The sequence below is a fragment of the Prionailurus viverrinus genome, chromosome B3 (genome assembly GCF_022837055.1).
Source record: "Prionailurus viverrinus isolate Anna chromosome B3, UM_Priviv_1.0, whole genome shotgun sequence".
NCBI lineage: Eukaryota > Metazoa > Chordata > Mammalia > Carnivora > Felidae > Prionailurus > Prionailurus viverrinus.
Genome location: NC_062566.1, coordinates 143,893,482 through 143,909,263, shown reverse-complemented (window position 1 = coordinate 143,909,263; position 15,782 = coordinate 143,893,482). Strand labels below are relative to the sequence as shown.

The following is a 15,782-nucleotide window of genomic DNA, read 5'->3' as shown; positions in this document are numbered from 1 at the left end:
ATGATGTCACATAAAGAGTTAGTATCCAAAATCTATAGAGAATTTATGGAACTCAACACCCGAGACACAATCCAGTGCAGAAATGGGCAAAAGACATGAATAGACACTTCTCCAAAGAAGACATCCAGATGCCCAACCGAAACATGAAAAAATGCTCCACATCACTCATCATCACGGAAATGCCAATCAAAACCGTAATGAGATACCACCTGACACCTGTCAGAATGGCTAACATTAACTCAGGCAACAACAGATGTTGGCGAGGATGCAGAGAGAGGATCTCTTTTGCATTTTGGGGGGCAATGCAAGCTGGTGCAGCCACTCTGGAAAACTGTATGGAGATTCCTCAAAAAACTGAAAATAGAACTCCCCTACGACCCAACAATTGCACTATCAGGCATTTATCCACGGGACACAGGTGTTCTGTTTCAAAGGGACACATGCACCCCCATGTTTATAGCAGCACTATCAACAATAGCCAAAGTATGGAAAGAGCCAAATGTCCATCGATGGATGAATGGATAAAGAAGAAGGGGTAAATATATACGATGGAGTATTACTCGGCAAACAAAAAGAGTGAAATCTTGCCATTTGCAACTATGTGGATGGAACTGGAGGGTATTATGCTAAGTGAAATGAGTCAGTCAGAGAAAGACAAAAATCATATGTGTTCACTCATATGAGGACTTTAAGAGACAAAATAGATGAACGTAAGGGAAAGGAAACAAAAATAATATGAAAACATGGAGGGGACAGAGCATAAGAGACTCATAAATATGGAGAACAAACAGAGGGCTACTGGAGGAGTTGTGGAAGGGGGATGGGCTAAACTGGTAAGGGGCACTAAGGAATCTACTCCTGAAATCATTGTTGCACTATATGCTAACGAATTTGGATGTTAATTTTTAAAACTAAAAATACTTATTAAAAATTTAAAAATTAAAATATTGTAAGAGAAAATAAAGCGCGATCATGCTGTTGAGGTAAATATTTCTTAAAGATTATGCCGAAGCCTCCATTAATAAAGGTAAAAATCCAAAACTGAAAAAAAAAAGAATTCTTCATATTGTCACACCGCCATCCACACAAACTAATATTGAAGTGCGTCCCTACCCTGTCATTCACTTTTATACAATCAAATCTAAGTCTGGAGCTTGATATATATGTCAGAGGACATGCAAATGGGGCCCTCTCTTTGCTGATAAAACCAACCCAGCCCGACTGTGCAACTGGGAGACGAGCCCCAGCCCCAGAAGTCCCAGGTGTTCCCTTCTGTGATCAGCACAGAACACACACACCTCACCATGGACTTTGTGCTGGGCTGGGTTTTCCTGGTTGCTCTTTTAAAAGGTAATTCATGGTGAACGAGGGACACTGAGTCTGTGAATGGATATGAGTGAAACAGTGGATGTGTGACAGTTTCCTGACCAACATGTCTTGTGTCTGCAGGGGTCCAGTGTGACGAGCAGCTGGTGGAGTCTGGGGGAGACCTGGTGAAGCCTGGGGGGTCCCTGAGACTCACCTGTGTGGCCTCTGGATTCACCTTCAGTAGCTACGACATGAGCTGGGTCCGCCAGGCTCCAGGAAAGGGGCTGCAGTGGGTCGCGTATATTAGTAGTAGTGGAGGTAGCACATACTACGCAGACTCCGTGAAGGGCCGATTCACCATCTCCAGAGACAACGCCAAGAACACGCTGTATCTGCAGATGAACAGCCTGAAGACCGAGGACACGGCCACATATTACTGTGCGAGAGACACAGTGAGGGGACATCACTGCGAACCCAGACACAAACCTCCCTGCTGGAGGGGATCAGCACCACCAGGGGGCGCACACTATGCACAATTCTCCTTTGTGTTCCCAGGCGCAGGTGCAGATGGAGGTTACAGGCAGGTTTCCTGTCAGGGTCTGGGGCTTCCTCTCAACACAGAAGTTTCCCCAGGGAGCCTCCCTGGTTATATGCTTCTGTGTTTACCTATTAACTCTCTGGATTAGCAACTGGATTGTCATAGGAAAACTAGACTAATGTGCACAAAGACACAGTTGTTTGCACTTGCTTACTCCGGTCCCTCAACATGAGTGAATTACAGATTTCCTGAGGCACAACAGCTGCACCTTTACATGATTCCCAGATGCGCTCCCTGTGCAGCCAGGACCACAGGATCCCACAGTTCCTCCTCATCCTCACCCAGCCCTTGTCCCACTCAAACAATGTGACACTTTCTTCATAGCCCTTTGCTACTCAGGACTTTAAATGAGCTACAGCTTTATTCAATTACTCTAAAGGAGAGACAAACAATCTTCATGTATTAGTCAAGATTCCCCTGAAGAACACAACCCAAAGGTCATTGGTTTCCATAACTAAATATGTTGAGAAGTCACATATTTACAAGCTGAAGACCCAGGAAAACCAGTGATGTAATTCTTGTCTGATTCTGAACTAGTGTCTACTCTCAGAACGTGGAGATCTGATGATGTAAGTCTCAGAAAAAGGGCCAGAGGAGACCAATATTCCAGTTTAAACAAGCACATGGGAAGTAAAAATGAGGGAATTCGTCCCCCATCTGCATCAGATTCTATTCATAACCTTAATGGAATGGGTGGTGCCCAGGCAGAAAGAAACCATGGATGGAAATGCCAATCTCTTCTGGAACACATCACAGACATCCACAGAAACCGTGGTGAATCTGGGCACCCAGGATGCAGTCAAGATAACCCATGAAGTTAATCATGACAAGTCAATCTCCTGTAAACGTGGAGCTCAAAGACTGAAGATTTAAAAGTCGATCCCATCATTAGGGTGGAGCCTGGTGGGCATAGCAGTGCTCCTGTGGAGGAGGGCAGAGGCCCATAAGGGGAACTGTGGTCTGAGTATCCCCTGGGTCACATGGGGAGAGACAATTCCCTTTGTGGAGTGCATTTGGGAGACGGGGCATTGCCTCTCATAGGACAGGAGAGATGACAGGCACCATTAAAATTCCCTGATCATTAGCACAGGAGCCTCTTCTGAGAGCAGCTAGCTGGACGCTGCCTTCTGGTTGTTCTTCACCATGTACTCCAAGCCCCTAGTGTTCATGCAACTGCCCATCCGGCGTAAACCAGCTCCAGGCACAGCACATCAAGACCCTCTCCCAGAGGATCAGTGGGGTCCCTGTATGTTGAGTTCATACAATTTGGAGTTTTCAAACCCAGCTAGAGCTCCTGAGATAAAACATAAGAGCCCTGTGCCACCAGATGGGACAATGGCTTGGACACAGACAGGGAGAAAGCAATTCTGACAGAGCCTGGGACCCACAAGTGTTCTCTCTGTGTGAGGGCTTCTTGAACAGGGGAGGCTGGGAACTCCAACTCCAGGGACTAGAGAGGGAGCTGATGCCAGTATTTCCTCCCACCAATCACGATGGACAGATTTCACTCAGCAGCACAGCATCCCCAGGGGAAGCTGAGCCACTAACACCAAGCTCCACCTACTCCAGCCCCCATCAAGTGCTTGCTTACTAGGAAAGACTGCCTGGAAACCAGACCACCACTGCATCCCTTCCTCCAAAGACCACCATAAACCCCCACACGCACCAAGTCAGCTGATCATACAGTGAGGCATATCCTCAATTCTTGGGGAGATAGGAATTAGCCTCTTTTAACAAGCAGACCAAACTCACCTAGTTAGAACTCACAACACTGGGCACAAGGTCCAACACTCCCCACTGGAGGCAAGGAGAAAATCTGCAGAGGACTCTCCTGAGGGACAGAGCAGCCAAAACACGACAGCACAGTGCCATGGAAAATAAAACAAATGCTTCATGGAGTGTCAGGTCCTGGACAGTATGTGAACACTTCTCAATAAAGATACTACTGTAGAAGCAGAAAAGATAACAGGATTTTCTAAAACATTTAAGAAGGCAGAGACATAGACAACAACATGATGGAGGAATTCATCCTAAAAGAAAAAATGATAAAAAGTCATTGTGAGGGATGTAATTAAAACACATAAACTAATGTGCCTCAAACAGAATTTCTAAAACTCTCATATTGAAACAGGATTTTCAAAAAGTATCATAAGGATACGATCTGTGCTTGAGGAAAATATATGAGACATGAGGGATACCCTTATTGCAAACAGAAAAGACCTAAAAACTAGTCAGGATGAAATTTTAAATGTTGTAACCGAGATGTGAAACTGATTGGATATAATGACCTCAAGGCTGAAAGAAGCAGATGAATGAGGATGGGACATAGAAGATAAAATTATGGGGGAAATGAAGCTGGAAAGAAGAGGAAAATTAAAATATTGCATCACAAACATACACTTAGGGAAATCAGCAGCTCCATAAACTGTAATAACATTCTTTTGGAAGGAGTCCCAAAAGAATAAGAGGGAGAAAAAGCGGGATACATTTTAGCTGAGTGAATTATAGTGAAAATTTCCACAAGCTGCGGAAGGAAATAGACATCCACATCTAGGAGGCAGAGAGAACACCCATTAAAATAAAATTAAATAAAAATCAGGCCAACACTGAGACATATCATAGCAAAATGGCAACATATCCAGATAAAGAAAAACCATAAAAGCATCAACACAAAAGAAGTTGCTAACTAACAAGGGAAGATTTAAACAAAACTATGGCAGATGTCTCTACAGAAACCTTCAGCAAGGAGGGAGTGGCATCATATCCTCAACATGCGCATTTGAAAATTATGCAGCTAAGAATACTTTCTCCATAAGGCAGTCATTCAGATACAAGGAGTGATAGAATTTCCCAGGCAAATAAAACCAAAGGAGTTCAGGTCTCTAAATCAGCCCTGCGAGAAATTAAAGGGGACCCTTTGACTGGGAAAGGAAGACTAAAAGTAACAAAGACTAGAAATAAACAGAGAAAATCTCCAGAAACAATGACTTTGGAGGTAATACTATGGCACTAAGTTTATATCTATCAATAATTACTGTGAATGTAAATGGACAAAATGCTCCAATCAAAGACATAGGATACCAGAATGGATAAAAACAGATACAAGGTCCTTCTATACACTGCACACGATTGACTCATTTTCAACCTAAAACACCTGTAGATTGAAAGTGAGGGGAGGGTGAACAATTTATCATGCTAATGGACGTCAAAAGAAAGTTGTAGTACCACACTCATATCACACTAACTAGTTTTCAAACCAAAGTTTGGTACAAGAGATCAGGAAGGCAGTATATCATCATAAAGGGGTCTATCCAACAAGAAGATCTGAAGCTTTAAATATTTATACCCCAAAAATGTAAGCACTGAAATATATAACTCAATTACTAAGAAAGATAAAGAAACTCATTGATAATAGACAATAGTAGTAATGGAGAACGTTAACACTCCACTTACAACAATGGAAAGACAATCTAAGCTGAAAATCAATAAGGAAACAAAGGCTTTGAAAGACACATGGACTGAATGGACTTAACAGATATATTCACAACATTCCATCCTAAAGCACCAGAATACACATTCTTTTTGAGTGTGCATGGAACATTCTCCAGAACAGATCACATACTATGTCACAAATCAGCCCTCTACAAGTACAAAAAGAATGAGATCGTTCCATGCGTATTTTTAAACCACAACACTATGAAACTTGAAGTCGACCACAAGAAAAATTTGAGCAACACTGCCAATACATTAGGTTAAAGAACATTGTAGTAAAAGTGGAATGAGACTTTCAGGAAATTACAGAAGCAATAAAAAATCCATGGAAGCAAATGAAAATGAAAACATGCCAGTTCCAAACCATCTGGATGCAGCAAAGTTGATGGAAGAGTGAAATATATAGCAGTACAGGCCAAACTCAAGAAAGAAGAAAGGTCTCAAACACACAACCACTTTACAACTAAAGGAGCTAGAAAAAGAACAACAAATGAACCCTAAAGCCAGCAGGAACAGGTAAACAAAAAAGATTAGAGCAGAAATAAATGATATAGAAACAAAGAAAAACAGTAGAACAGATGAATGAAACTATAAGTTGGTTTTTATAAGAATAAATAAAAATGATAAACCCATGGGCAGACTTGGCAAAAACAAAAGAGAAAGGATGAAAGTAAATAGAATTTGAGGAGACATCGTGACTGACACCACAGAAATACAACTATGAGAAAATAATTTGGAGATTTATATGCCAACAAACTGGGCAATCTGGAAGAAATGGATAAATTCCCAGAATAAGGTAAACTACCTAAACTGAAAAAGGAAGAAAAAGAAAACAGGAACAGACTGATAATGAGCAAAGAAATTGAATCATTAATCAAAAATCTACTGACACACAAAAATCCAGGGCCAGATAGGTTCACAGGTGAATTCTACCAGATATTTAAGAAGAGTGTAAAATACTCTATTTAAGTAGAATAGAATATTCCTATCTTCACAAACTGTTCCAAATAATAGAAATGGAAAGAAAACTTCCAAATTCATTCTATAAGATCAGTATGATCACGGTTCGAAACCAGATTAAACCCCACTAAAAATGAGACTTTCAGGCCACTAGCCCTAATGAGCAAGAATGCAACAATTGTCAAGAAAATAGTTGCAGGGGTCCTGGGTGGCTCAGTCGTTTAAGCGTCCGACTTTGGCTCAGGTCGTAATCTCACAGTCTGTGAGTTTGAGTCCCGTGTCGGGCTCTGTGCTGAGAGCTCAGAGCCTGGAGCATGTTTCAGATTCTGTGTCTCCCTCTCTCTGAACCTCACCCATTCATGCTCTGTCTCTCTCTGTCTCAAAAATAAATAAACGTTAAAAAAAAAGATAGAGAATGCTTGCAAATTGAATCCACCAATACATTAAAAGGATCCTTTAATGTGACCAGGTGGGATTTATTCCTTGGCTGTAAGGGTAGTTCAATAGTCACAAATAAATCAATGTAATACATACCATCAATCAGAGAAAGGATACGAATGATATGACCCTCTCAATAGATGCAAAAAAAAAAAAATTTGACATAGTACACCATCATTTCTTGATAAAATCCTCAAGAAGGGGTAGAGGAAACACAGCTCAACATCATAAAGTCCGTACATGAAAACCCCACAGCTAATATCCTCAGCAGGGAAAAAAAAACCTTTTCCTTTACTGTCAGGAACACAAGAGGGATGTCCACTCCCATCATTCTACTTAACACAGGACTGGAAGTCTTATCCTCAAAAACAGACAACAAAAATAAATAAAGGCATTCAAGTTGGAAAGAAGAAGTCAAACATTCCCTCTTCACAGATGACATGACACTCTATATAAAAAACTCAAGACTCCACCAAAATATTTCAAGAACTGATACACAAATTCAGCAAAGTCACAAGATAAAGTATCAACATACTGAAATCTGCTGCATTTCTACCCACCAATAATGAAGAAACAGAAAGAAAAAGAAAAAAACTATCCATCCCGTTTACAACTGCACCAAATAGGATACCTAAAGAGTTAAAATATCTATAGTCTGAAGACGCTAAAAATGGTGAAAGAAACTGAGGATGACACAAAGAAATGGAAACACCTTCAATGTTCATGGATTTAAGGAGCAAGGAGTGTTGAAATGTCTATGCTACACAAAGAAACGGGAGACTTCATGAGTATGGATTTCATGCTATATTACAAAGCTGTACTTATCAAGACAGTAAGCTACAAGCACAAAAGAGACACATAGATCAAGAGAACAGAATAGTAAATCCAGATATGGACTCACAAATGTATGGCCACCTCATCTTAGATGAAGTAGGAAAGACTATGTAATGGGAAAAAAGACAGCCTCGTCAAAAAAGGGTGTTGGGAAAACTGGACCAGAACATGCAGAAGAATGAAACTGAACCACTTTCTTACTCCATACAAAAAAATAAATCCAAATGGGTGAAAGACCTAAATGTGAGACAGGAGACCATCAAATCCTAGAGGAGAACACAGGCAGAAACCTCCTGGACATCGGACATAGCAACTTCTTACTAGATGTGTCTCGAGAGGCAAGGGAAACAAAAGCAAACTTGAACTACTGGGACCTCATCAAAATAAAAACATTCTGCACAGCTAAAGAAACAATCAACTAATCTAAAAGGCATTCTATAGAAATTAAAAAGGTATTTGCAAACCACATATCTGATAAAGGCTTACTATCCAAAATCTATAAAAAAAAAAATTCTCAAGCTCAACACCCAAAATACAAAGAATCCAGTGGAGAAATGGGCAGAAGACATGAGGAGATACTTTTCCAAACAAAGCATTCAGATGGCTAACCGACACACAAACATATGCTCAACATCACTCATCATCAGGAATTACAAATTAAAACTACAATGAGAGATGACCACACACCTGTCAGAATGGCTACAATTAACAATTCAGGAAACAACAGATATTGATGAGGATGAGGAGAGAAGGGAACCCTTTTATACTCTTGGTGGGAATGCCAAGTGCCTGGATCATTCCAGAAAACAGTTTAAAAACTAAAAATCAAACAACCTTACACACCAGCAATTGCTCTACTAGGAATTCATCCAAAGCATACAAAACTTCTGATTTGAGGAAGCACATGCACCCCAATGTTTACAGCAGCATTAACTATGACAGCCAAACTGAGGAAAGAGACCAAAAGTCCACCATGTGATTAATCTTCTATATGTATAGAATGGTATATTACTCAGTCATAAAAAAGAATGAAATCTTGCCATTTGCCAAGATGTTGATGCAGCTAGAGGGTATCATGCTAAGCAAAGTAAGTCAGTCAAAGATGACAAACACCATATGATTTCCTCATATGGGGAATTTAAGAAACGCAACAGATGATCTAGGGAAAGGGGAAAAAGAGCAAGAAATCATAAAAAAACTCTAAGGTTAGAGACCAAACTGAGGGTTGCTGGAGGGCAGGTGTGTGGGGGATGCAATAATGGGTGTTGGGGATTAAGGAGGCCACGTGTTGTGATGAGTACTGGTTGTTAATGTAAGTGATGAACCAATAAATTCTACTACTGAAATTAATATTACACAATATGTTAACTAAAAAATATTTAAACACAAACTTAAAAAATCTAAAAAGTGGGAAAAAGGAAGGGAGAATTGTTGTCACAAATTGTCATGAACATGGAATCTAAGGTAGTGAGTCTAACGTCTTGCATTTACTCATTATATCCCTAACTGATGGTGGACATAAATTAACATACTCATGAATTTTCACAGCAGTGCCAGGTGGGCTGAAATTCAAACCACAGCTGCCCTTCCCAACTCCACTGTCCCCACACATCATGGGCAGCTTGTCCAGACACCTGCACAAGAACCCAGGTTGGACCTCAGCAGGGACCCACATCTGCAGAACTAGAATGTGTGGACAGTTGACGCTTCCTGAGAAGCTCTGGGTTTCCTTCCCCGATTTGCTGTCTCAGCTCCCTTGTCTTCCTTTCCTGTATCTTGAAGAGAACCATGTCCCCTGTTAGTGGTTCATGAAAGTGAGGGGCTAGATGTTCTATAAACATTGAATATGACAGATAACATACAAGGGGACAAAAAAAAAAAAACCACCCATATGATGCAGCCTGTCTCGCGGCTCCTATCACCCAATGTGGTAGAGTACAAATGAACCTAAGTATTCATTTGGTCAAAAACTGCACAGCACGTTGAAAAAGTATTAAGAGATGAGAAGCCGGGAAGAATTCCACAAATGAAGATATGAGCTCCCCTTGGAAGGAAGAAGTAAAATTACAGTCCCAAACACGCAAGAGTAAAATAATTTTAAGAAATGATACAAGAGTTTCAATGCGTTCTATTCATGAAGTGTCTAAATTTGGCAATACAAAAAAATGGATTTTGAGGGTTTCACATAGAATTGCAAAGGAAAAATTGTGTCAAGAACTCGGTTGTGTGCACAGAGCTCAACGGCTCCTGAGACTTATAGAAAGCCCACCACCTGAAAAGGTAAGCGTGTTTTTTGACCCCAGGAGCATATCTATCAAATCTGATGAGCGGTCTGGCCAAAGAGACACATAATGGCAACTCTTGTGAAATTTGAACTTCAATTTCATATATTTCCACAAAATTCCCATATATTAGGAAAAACCATGCCACGAAAATGATTTGCTAGAGTCTATAAATTTAAAAACAAACGACAAAACTCTAAGTCACCAGAGACCAAATAGGGAACAAGTCAACATTGAGAGAAACCAGAAAATAAAAAGACTTTTAGTTACATTGTAAGTCAAGAAATCAGTTGGGTGCCTGGGTGGTTCAGTCGGTTAAGAGTCTCACTTCAGCTCAGGTCTCCATGTCACGATTTGAGGGTTTGAGCCCCGTTGTCAGGCCCTACGCTGACAGCTCAGAACCTGGAGCCTGCTTCAGATTCTGTGTCTCCCTCTCTCTCTGCTTTTCCCCGCTCACGTTCTGTCTCTCTCTCTCTCTCTCTCTATCAAGAATAAACACTTTAAAAAAATATTAGTCACAAGCAATCATCAAGAAAACGAAAACTATAGCTAAGAACACAAGACCCATAAAAAGAAATGGTATCAATAGACTTTGTGAAAATCAAATACGCTTATCTGCCCACGTGAATACCAAGTTAGATAAGTTACAGAGTAAGAGACAACATTCACAATATGCATAACCACCAAGAGACCTGCATCTTGAATATGCTAAGAACCCTCAACAGTCAATAGGAAGAAAGGAAACAAACCTCCATAAAACAAGCACAGCCTTGTGTAGTAGACATCCTATCCTTGAGGTTATAGACACATTAGGTACGGACTGGAGAAGACTCTTCACACCATCGACTGTCAGGGAAATTCAAATCAAGCATGCAAAAGATGCCCTATACACACACCCCAATGGCTCCGGAATGAAAACAACACTGACAACAACATCCAGGTGAGCATCCAGCATACGTGGGGCCTCAAACAATGCAGGAAGGATTGACAAACAAACACCAGCTCTGGAAAACCGTTGGCGGTTGCTTATGAAATTTTACATGGATGGCATAAAAAAGAACCTGGAAATACCACTCCCGAGTATTTATCCCTGAAAAATGAAATCCCATGCTCAGAAAATAAATGGTATATAAATATTTAGAGCATCTTTCTTAGTGTTAGAAGCTCAGAATAAGGCAAAAGTCTTTCTAAATATAAAGGAATAAACCAACTACGAAACTTCCATCAATGGGATGCTTTGCCAGAAAAATGTGGCACTACTGATGTACACCTGAAACCAGGTGAAACTCAAAGACATGATGTGGAGGGAAGGGCGGTAGTCCCATAATTACAGAGGTGGTGTGACCTGGGACATTCACACAGCCAGACCATGGTGACAGTGGTTTGGTTGGGCATTCCTTATCTCTTTCTTTCCCAAACCATATGATGAGATACTCTGCTTCATTTGAGAGCACTCCTATGTTCAACCACCCTCTGATGTATGGAGTCTCCACAGACTGAACCCTACAACCTCGGACTCCTCTGAATGGAGAGTTGTTGAGACTATAGTCTGATATGTGTTCTGACAGGAGCTGTTCCCTCCACTGTCCCTGGCTCCGGCTCTCTCCTTCAGGTGAGCAGGAGTAGGTTAGGAATCCTCCACTGAAACTATTGGTCTCCTGCACCTGACTCTCCCACAACATGAGGGCCAGACCTTCCTCACACTCAGCTGGAAATGCAGTCAGTTCTATAGGAACAGATTTGCTCCTTGATTTAGAGGATTGCTCCATCTCCCCCTTAGCCTGGGCAATACTCTGGGCAAAGGTCTGCAGCTGCAGGGGGTGTCGGGGACAAACAGGATTCCAAACAGTTTGGAAACTGAGGGCTCTGTTTAGGGGTGGCTGTCAGCTGCACTGCCTTGTGGCTTGCTTGTCCTGGTGGCATGAGACTCCTGACATACAAGTCAGGTCTGGGGTGATCAGGTTCCCAGCACCCCTAGTGGACTGTCCCCAGGGCAGAGATTCCTTCCTGGGAGTGGGGCTGCCAACAATGAGTGAGTCGCACATCTCAGTGGCACCTGCTGGGGCTTGGCCTCAACAGCAAACAGCTTAGGGTCACTGACATCCTGTCCCTCTGGGAAAGAGTCCTCTGAACAGGAGCTGGTCACCGGGAATCCTGTGTATTGGCTGCAACAGTCTGGAAGGGAGGTTGCAGCAAGGCTCAGTGGCACATGCCTATAGTCCCAGTTACTTGCACTGGAGTTTCTACTTGATGATATGGGGTGGGAAAGGAAAAGAACATACCTTGTTCAAATATTCTAGGTAGTCTTTCTGGTAGTATATTTTCTGCAATAAATGCTTCTTCATGGGCTGTATGCCAACATGGCCATTTGCAGGCACTATAAATACATTATTTGAGTTTTTCTTCAAATTCCAGTTAGTTAACATGCAATGTAATATTACTTTCAGGTGTAAAGTATAGTGATTCAACATTGCAATACAGCACCCAGTGTTCATTATGAGCACTGCCTTTAATCCCCATCAACGACCTCCCCATCCCTCCACCCACCCTCCCCAGGGTAACCATCAAGTTTTCCCCTATAGTCAAGTATCTGTTTCGTGGTGCTTACGTGGTTCCATGGGTTAGGCCCATGACTCTTGATCTGGGCTCTTGTCTTGATCTCATCATTCCTGATATCAAGCCCCACTTTGGTTTCTGAACTGACAATACGACGTTTCCCTGGGATTCCCTTCCCATCTGCCTCTGCCCCACCTCCCATTCTCTCTCTAAATAAATAAGTGAACATTGAAAAAATCACCTATTTCTTGGTTTGCCTCTTCTCTCTTATTTGTCCCTTTGCCCATTTGTTGTTTCTTAAATTCTACATATGGATGAAATCGTATATTTGTCTTTCTCTGACTTATTTCAGTAAATATAATACTCTCTAGGCCCATCCCTGTCCTTGCAAATGGCTAATGTCATTCCTTTCACGGCTGAGAAATATTCCAGTGTGCGTGGACGGGGTTATGTAGATATACCATGTATTCTATCCCATTCATCAATCAATGCATACTTGGGCTAGGTTGGTTCCATACTTGGGCTGCTTGTGACATAGCTGCTATAAACATAGAGGTACAATTCCCTTAAATTAGTATTTTTGTATCCTTTGGGTAAATACCTAGTAGTGCATTTGTTCTATCGTAACGTAGTTATATTTTTAGCTTTCTAAGGAACCTCCATGTTGTTTTCCATAGTGGCTGTGCCAGTGTGCATTCCAACCAGCACCTCGAAAAGGATCCTCTTTCTCTGCATCCTCACCAACACCTGTTGTTTCTTGTGCTGTTGAGTTCAGCCTTTCTGACCAGTGTGAGTTGATATTTCATTGTAGTTTGGATTTATATTTCCCTGATGAGGAGTGATGTTGACCATCTTTTCATGTGTTTATTGACAATCTGGTGGTCGCATTTGGAAAAATGCTTATTCATGTCTCCTGGCCATTTTTTAATAGGATTATTCAGTTCTGGAGTTGAATTTTATACCATATATAGAACACCTGAAAGACTCCACCAAAAAAAAAAAAAACCCCGCTAGAACTGGTACAATAAACCTTTATTTGCAGCATACAAAATCAACATATAGAAATCTGTTACATTTCTATACACCAATAATGAAGCAGGAGAAAGAGAAATCAAGGAATCAATCCCATTTAAAATTACACCAAAAACCATAATATACTAGAAATAAACCTAAGTAAAGAGGTAAAAGATCTGTACTCTGAAAGGTCTGGGACATTTATGGAAGAAATTAAAGAAAACACAAAGAAATGGAAAAATACTCCATGCACATGGATTAAAAGAAAAATCATTATTAAATGACAACACTATCCAAAGCAATCTAGACATTCAATGCACATAATTCAAATAACTCTAAACAAATAACTCTAAAATTATCATGGAGCCACAAAAGACCCCAAATAACCAAAGATCTTGAAAAAGAAAAATACGTGGAGGCATCACAATTATGGATATCAAGCTATATTACAATGCTGTAGTCATCAAGACAGGATGATACTGGCAAAAAAAGACACATAGATTAACGGAAAAGATTAGAAAACCCTGAAATGGACACATCACTATATGATAAACTCATCTTTGACAGAGCAGGAAAGACTATCAAATGGAAAAAGTCCCTTCAACAACTGGTGTTGGGAAAACTGGACAGCATCGTGAACTTGTAATTAACCTGGACCACTTTCTTACAGTACACACAAAAATAAATAGAAAACGAATGAAAGACCTAAATGTGAGACAGGAAACCATCAAAATCCTAGAGGAGAACACAGGCACCAACCTCTTTGACCTTGGCCAGACAAGTTCTTACAAGTTCTTACAAGTTCAAACAAGTTCTTACTAGACGTGTCCCCAGAGGCAAGGGAAACAATAGCAAAAATAAACTATTGGGATCTCATCAAGATAAAAAGCTTCTGCACAGCAAAGAACAAATCAACAAAACTAAAAGGCAACTGACAGAAAGGAGGGGAGATATTTGTATGACATCTCAGACAAAGGGTTAGTATCCAAAATCTATAAAGAACTTACCAAACTCAACACTCAAAAAACAAATAATCCAGTGAAGAAATGGGCAGAAGTCATGAATACATATTTTTCCAAAGAAGACATCCAGATGGCAAAAAGACACGAATAAAGATGCTCAACAACACTCTTTATCAGTGAAATATAAATCAAAACCACAATGAGATACCAACTCACACCTGTCACAATGACTAAAATTAACAATTCAGAAAACACAAAATGTCAGAAGAATACAGAGAAAGCGAAACCCTTTCACACTGTTGATGGTAATGCAAACTGGTGCAGCCACTCTGGAAAACAGTGTGGAGATTCCTCAAAAAATGAAAAACGGAACTATCCTGTGATCAAGCAATTGCATTTATCTAAGGATACCAAAGGTATCCAAAGGATACCAAAATGCTGATTCGAAGGGTCACATGCATCCCAATCTTTATGGCAGCCTTATCAACAAAAAACAAATTGTGGAACAGCCCAAATATTCATCAACACATGAATGCATAAAGAAGAGTTGGTAAATATATACAATGGAATATTACTTAGCCATCAAAAAGAATGACATCTTCCCAATTACAATAATATGGATGGAACTACAGTGTATTATGCTAAGTGGAACAAGTCAGTCAGAAAAAGTCAAAATCCTATGATTTCACACATTAGAGGAGTATAAGAAACACAAGATACGGAAAGGAAAAATAAATCAAAACAGAGAGGGAGGAAACCAGAAGAAACTCTTAAATACAGAGAACAAACTGAGGGGAAGTCGGGGAGGTGGGTTAAATGGCATGTGGCCATTAAGGAGGGCACTGGTTGAAATGAGAACTGGGTGTTATATGTATGTGATGGTTCCCTAAATTCTACCCCTAAAAGCAGTACTACACTGTATGTTAACAGAATTGAATTTACATTAATATAATACAAGAAAATTATATATAGAGAGAGACTACCTCAAAATAGCAAGCTTCTGCACAGTGAAGGGAACAATCAACAAAACAAAAAAGCAACCTATGGAATGGAAGAAGATATATGTAAATGGCATATGCTCAGGGTTAGTTTTCAAAACATGTTTTTTTAAATTTTTTTTCAACGTTTATTTATTTTTGGGACAGAGAGAGACAGAGCATGAACAGGGGAGGGGCAGAGAGAGAGGGAGACACAGAATCGGAAACAGGCTCCCGGCTCTGAGCCATCAGCCCAGAGCCTGACGCGGGGCTCGAACTCACGGACCGCGAGATCGTGGCCTGGCTGAAGTTGGACACTTAACCGACTGCGCCACCCAGGCCCACCAAAACATATGTTTTT

At 40.7% G+C, this 15,782-nt stretch overlaps 2 gene segments (V, D, J or C); both read left to right on the top strand.

Annotated features, from left to right (window-relative positions):
* LOC125168496 (immunoglobulin heavy variable 3-23-like) overlaps positions 1-15,782 on the top strand; it is a 136,829-nt gene that overhangs the window by 38,533 nt on the left and 82,514 nt on the right.
* LOC125168497 (immunoglobulin heavy variable 3-23-like) lies at positions 1,206-14,534 on the top strand. The segment is given in 4 exon segments: positions 1,206-1,350; positions 1,450-1,760; positions 5,570-5,572; positions 14,522-14,534. Coding segments are annotated over 4 exon segments (363 nt in total).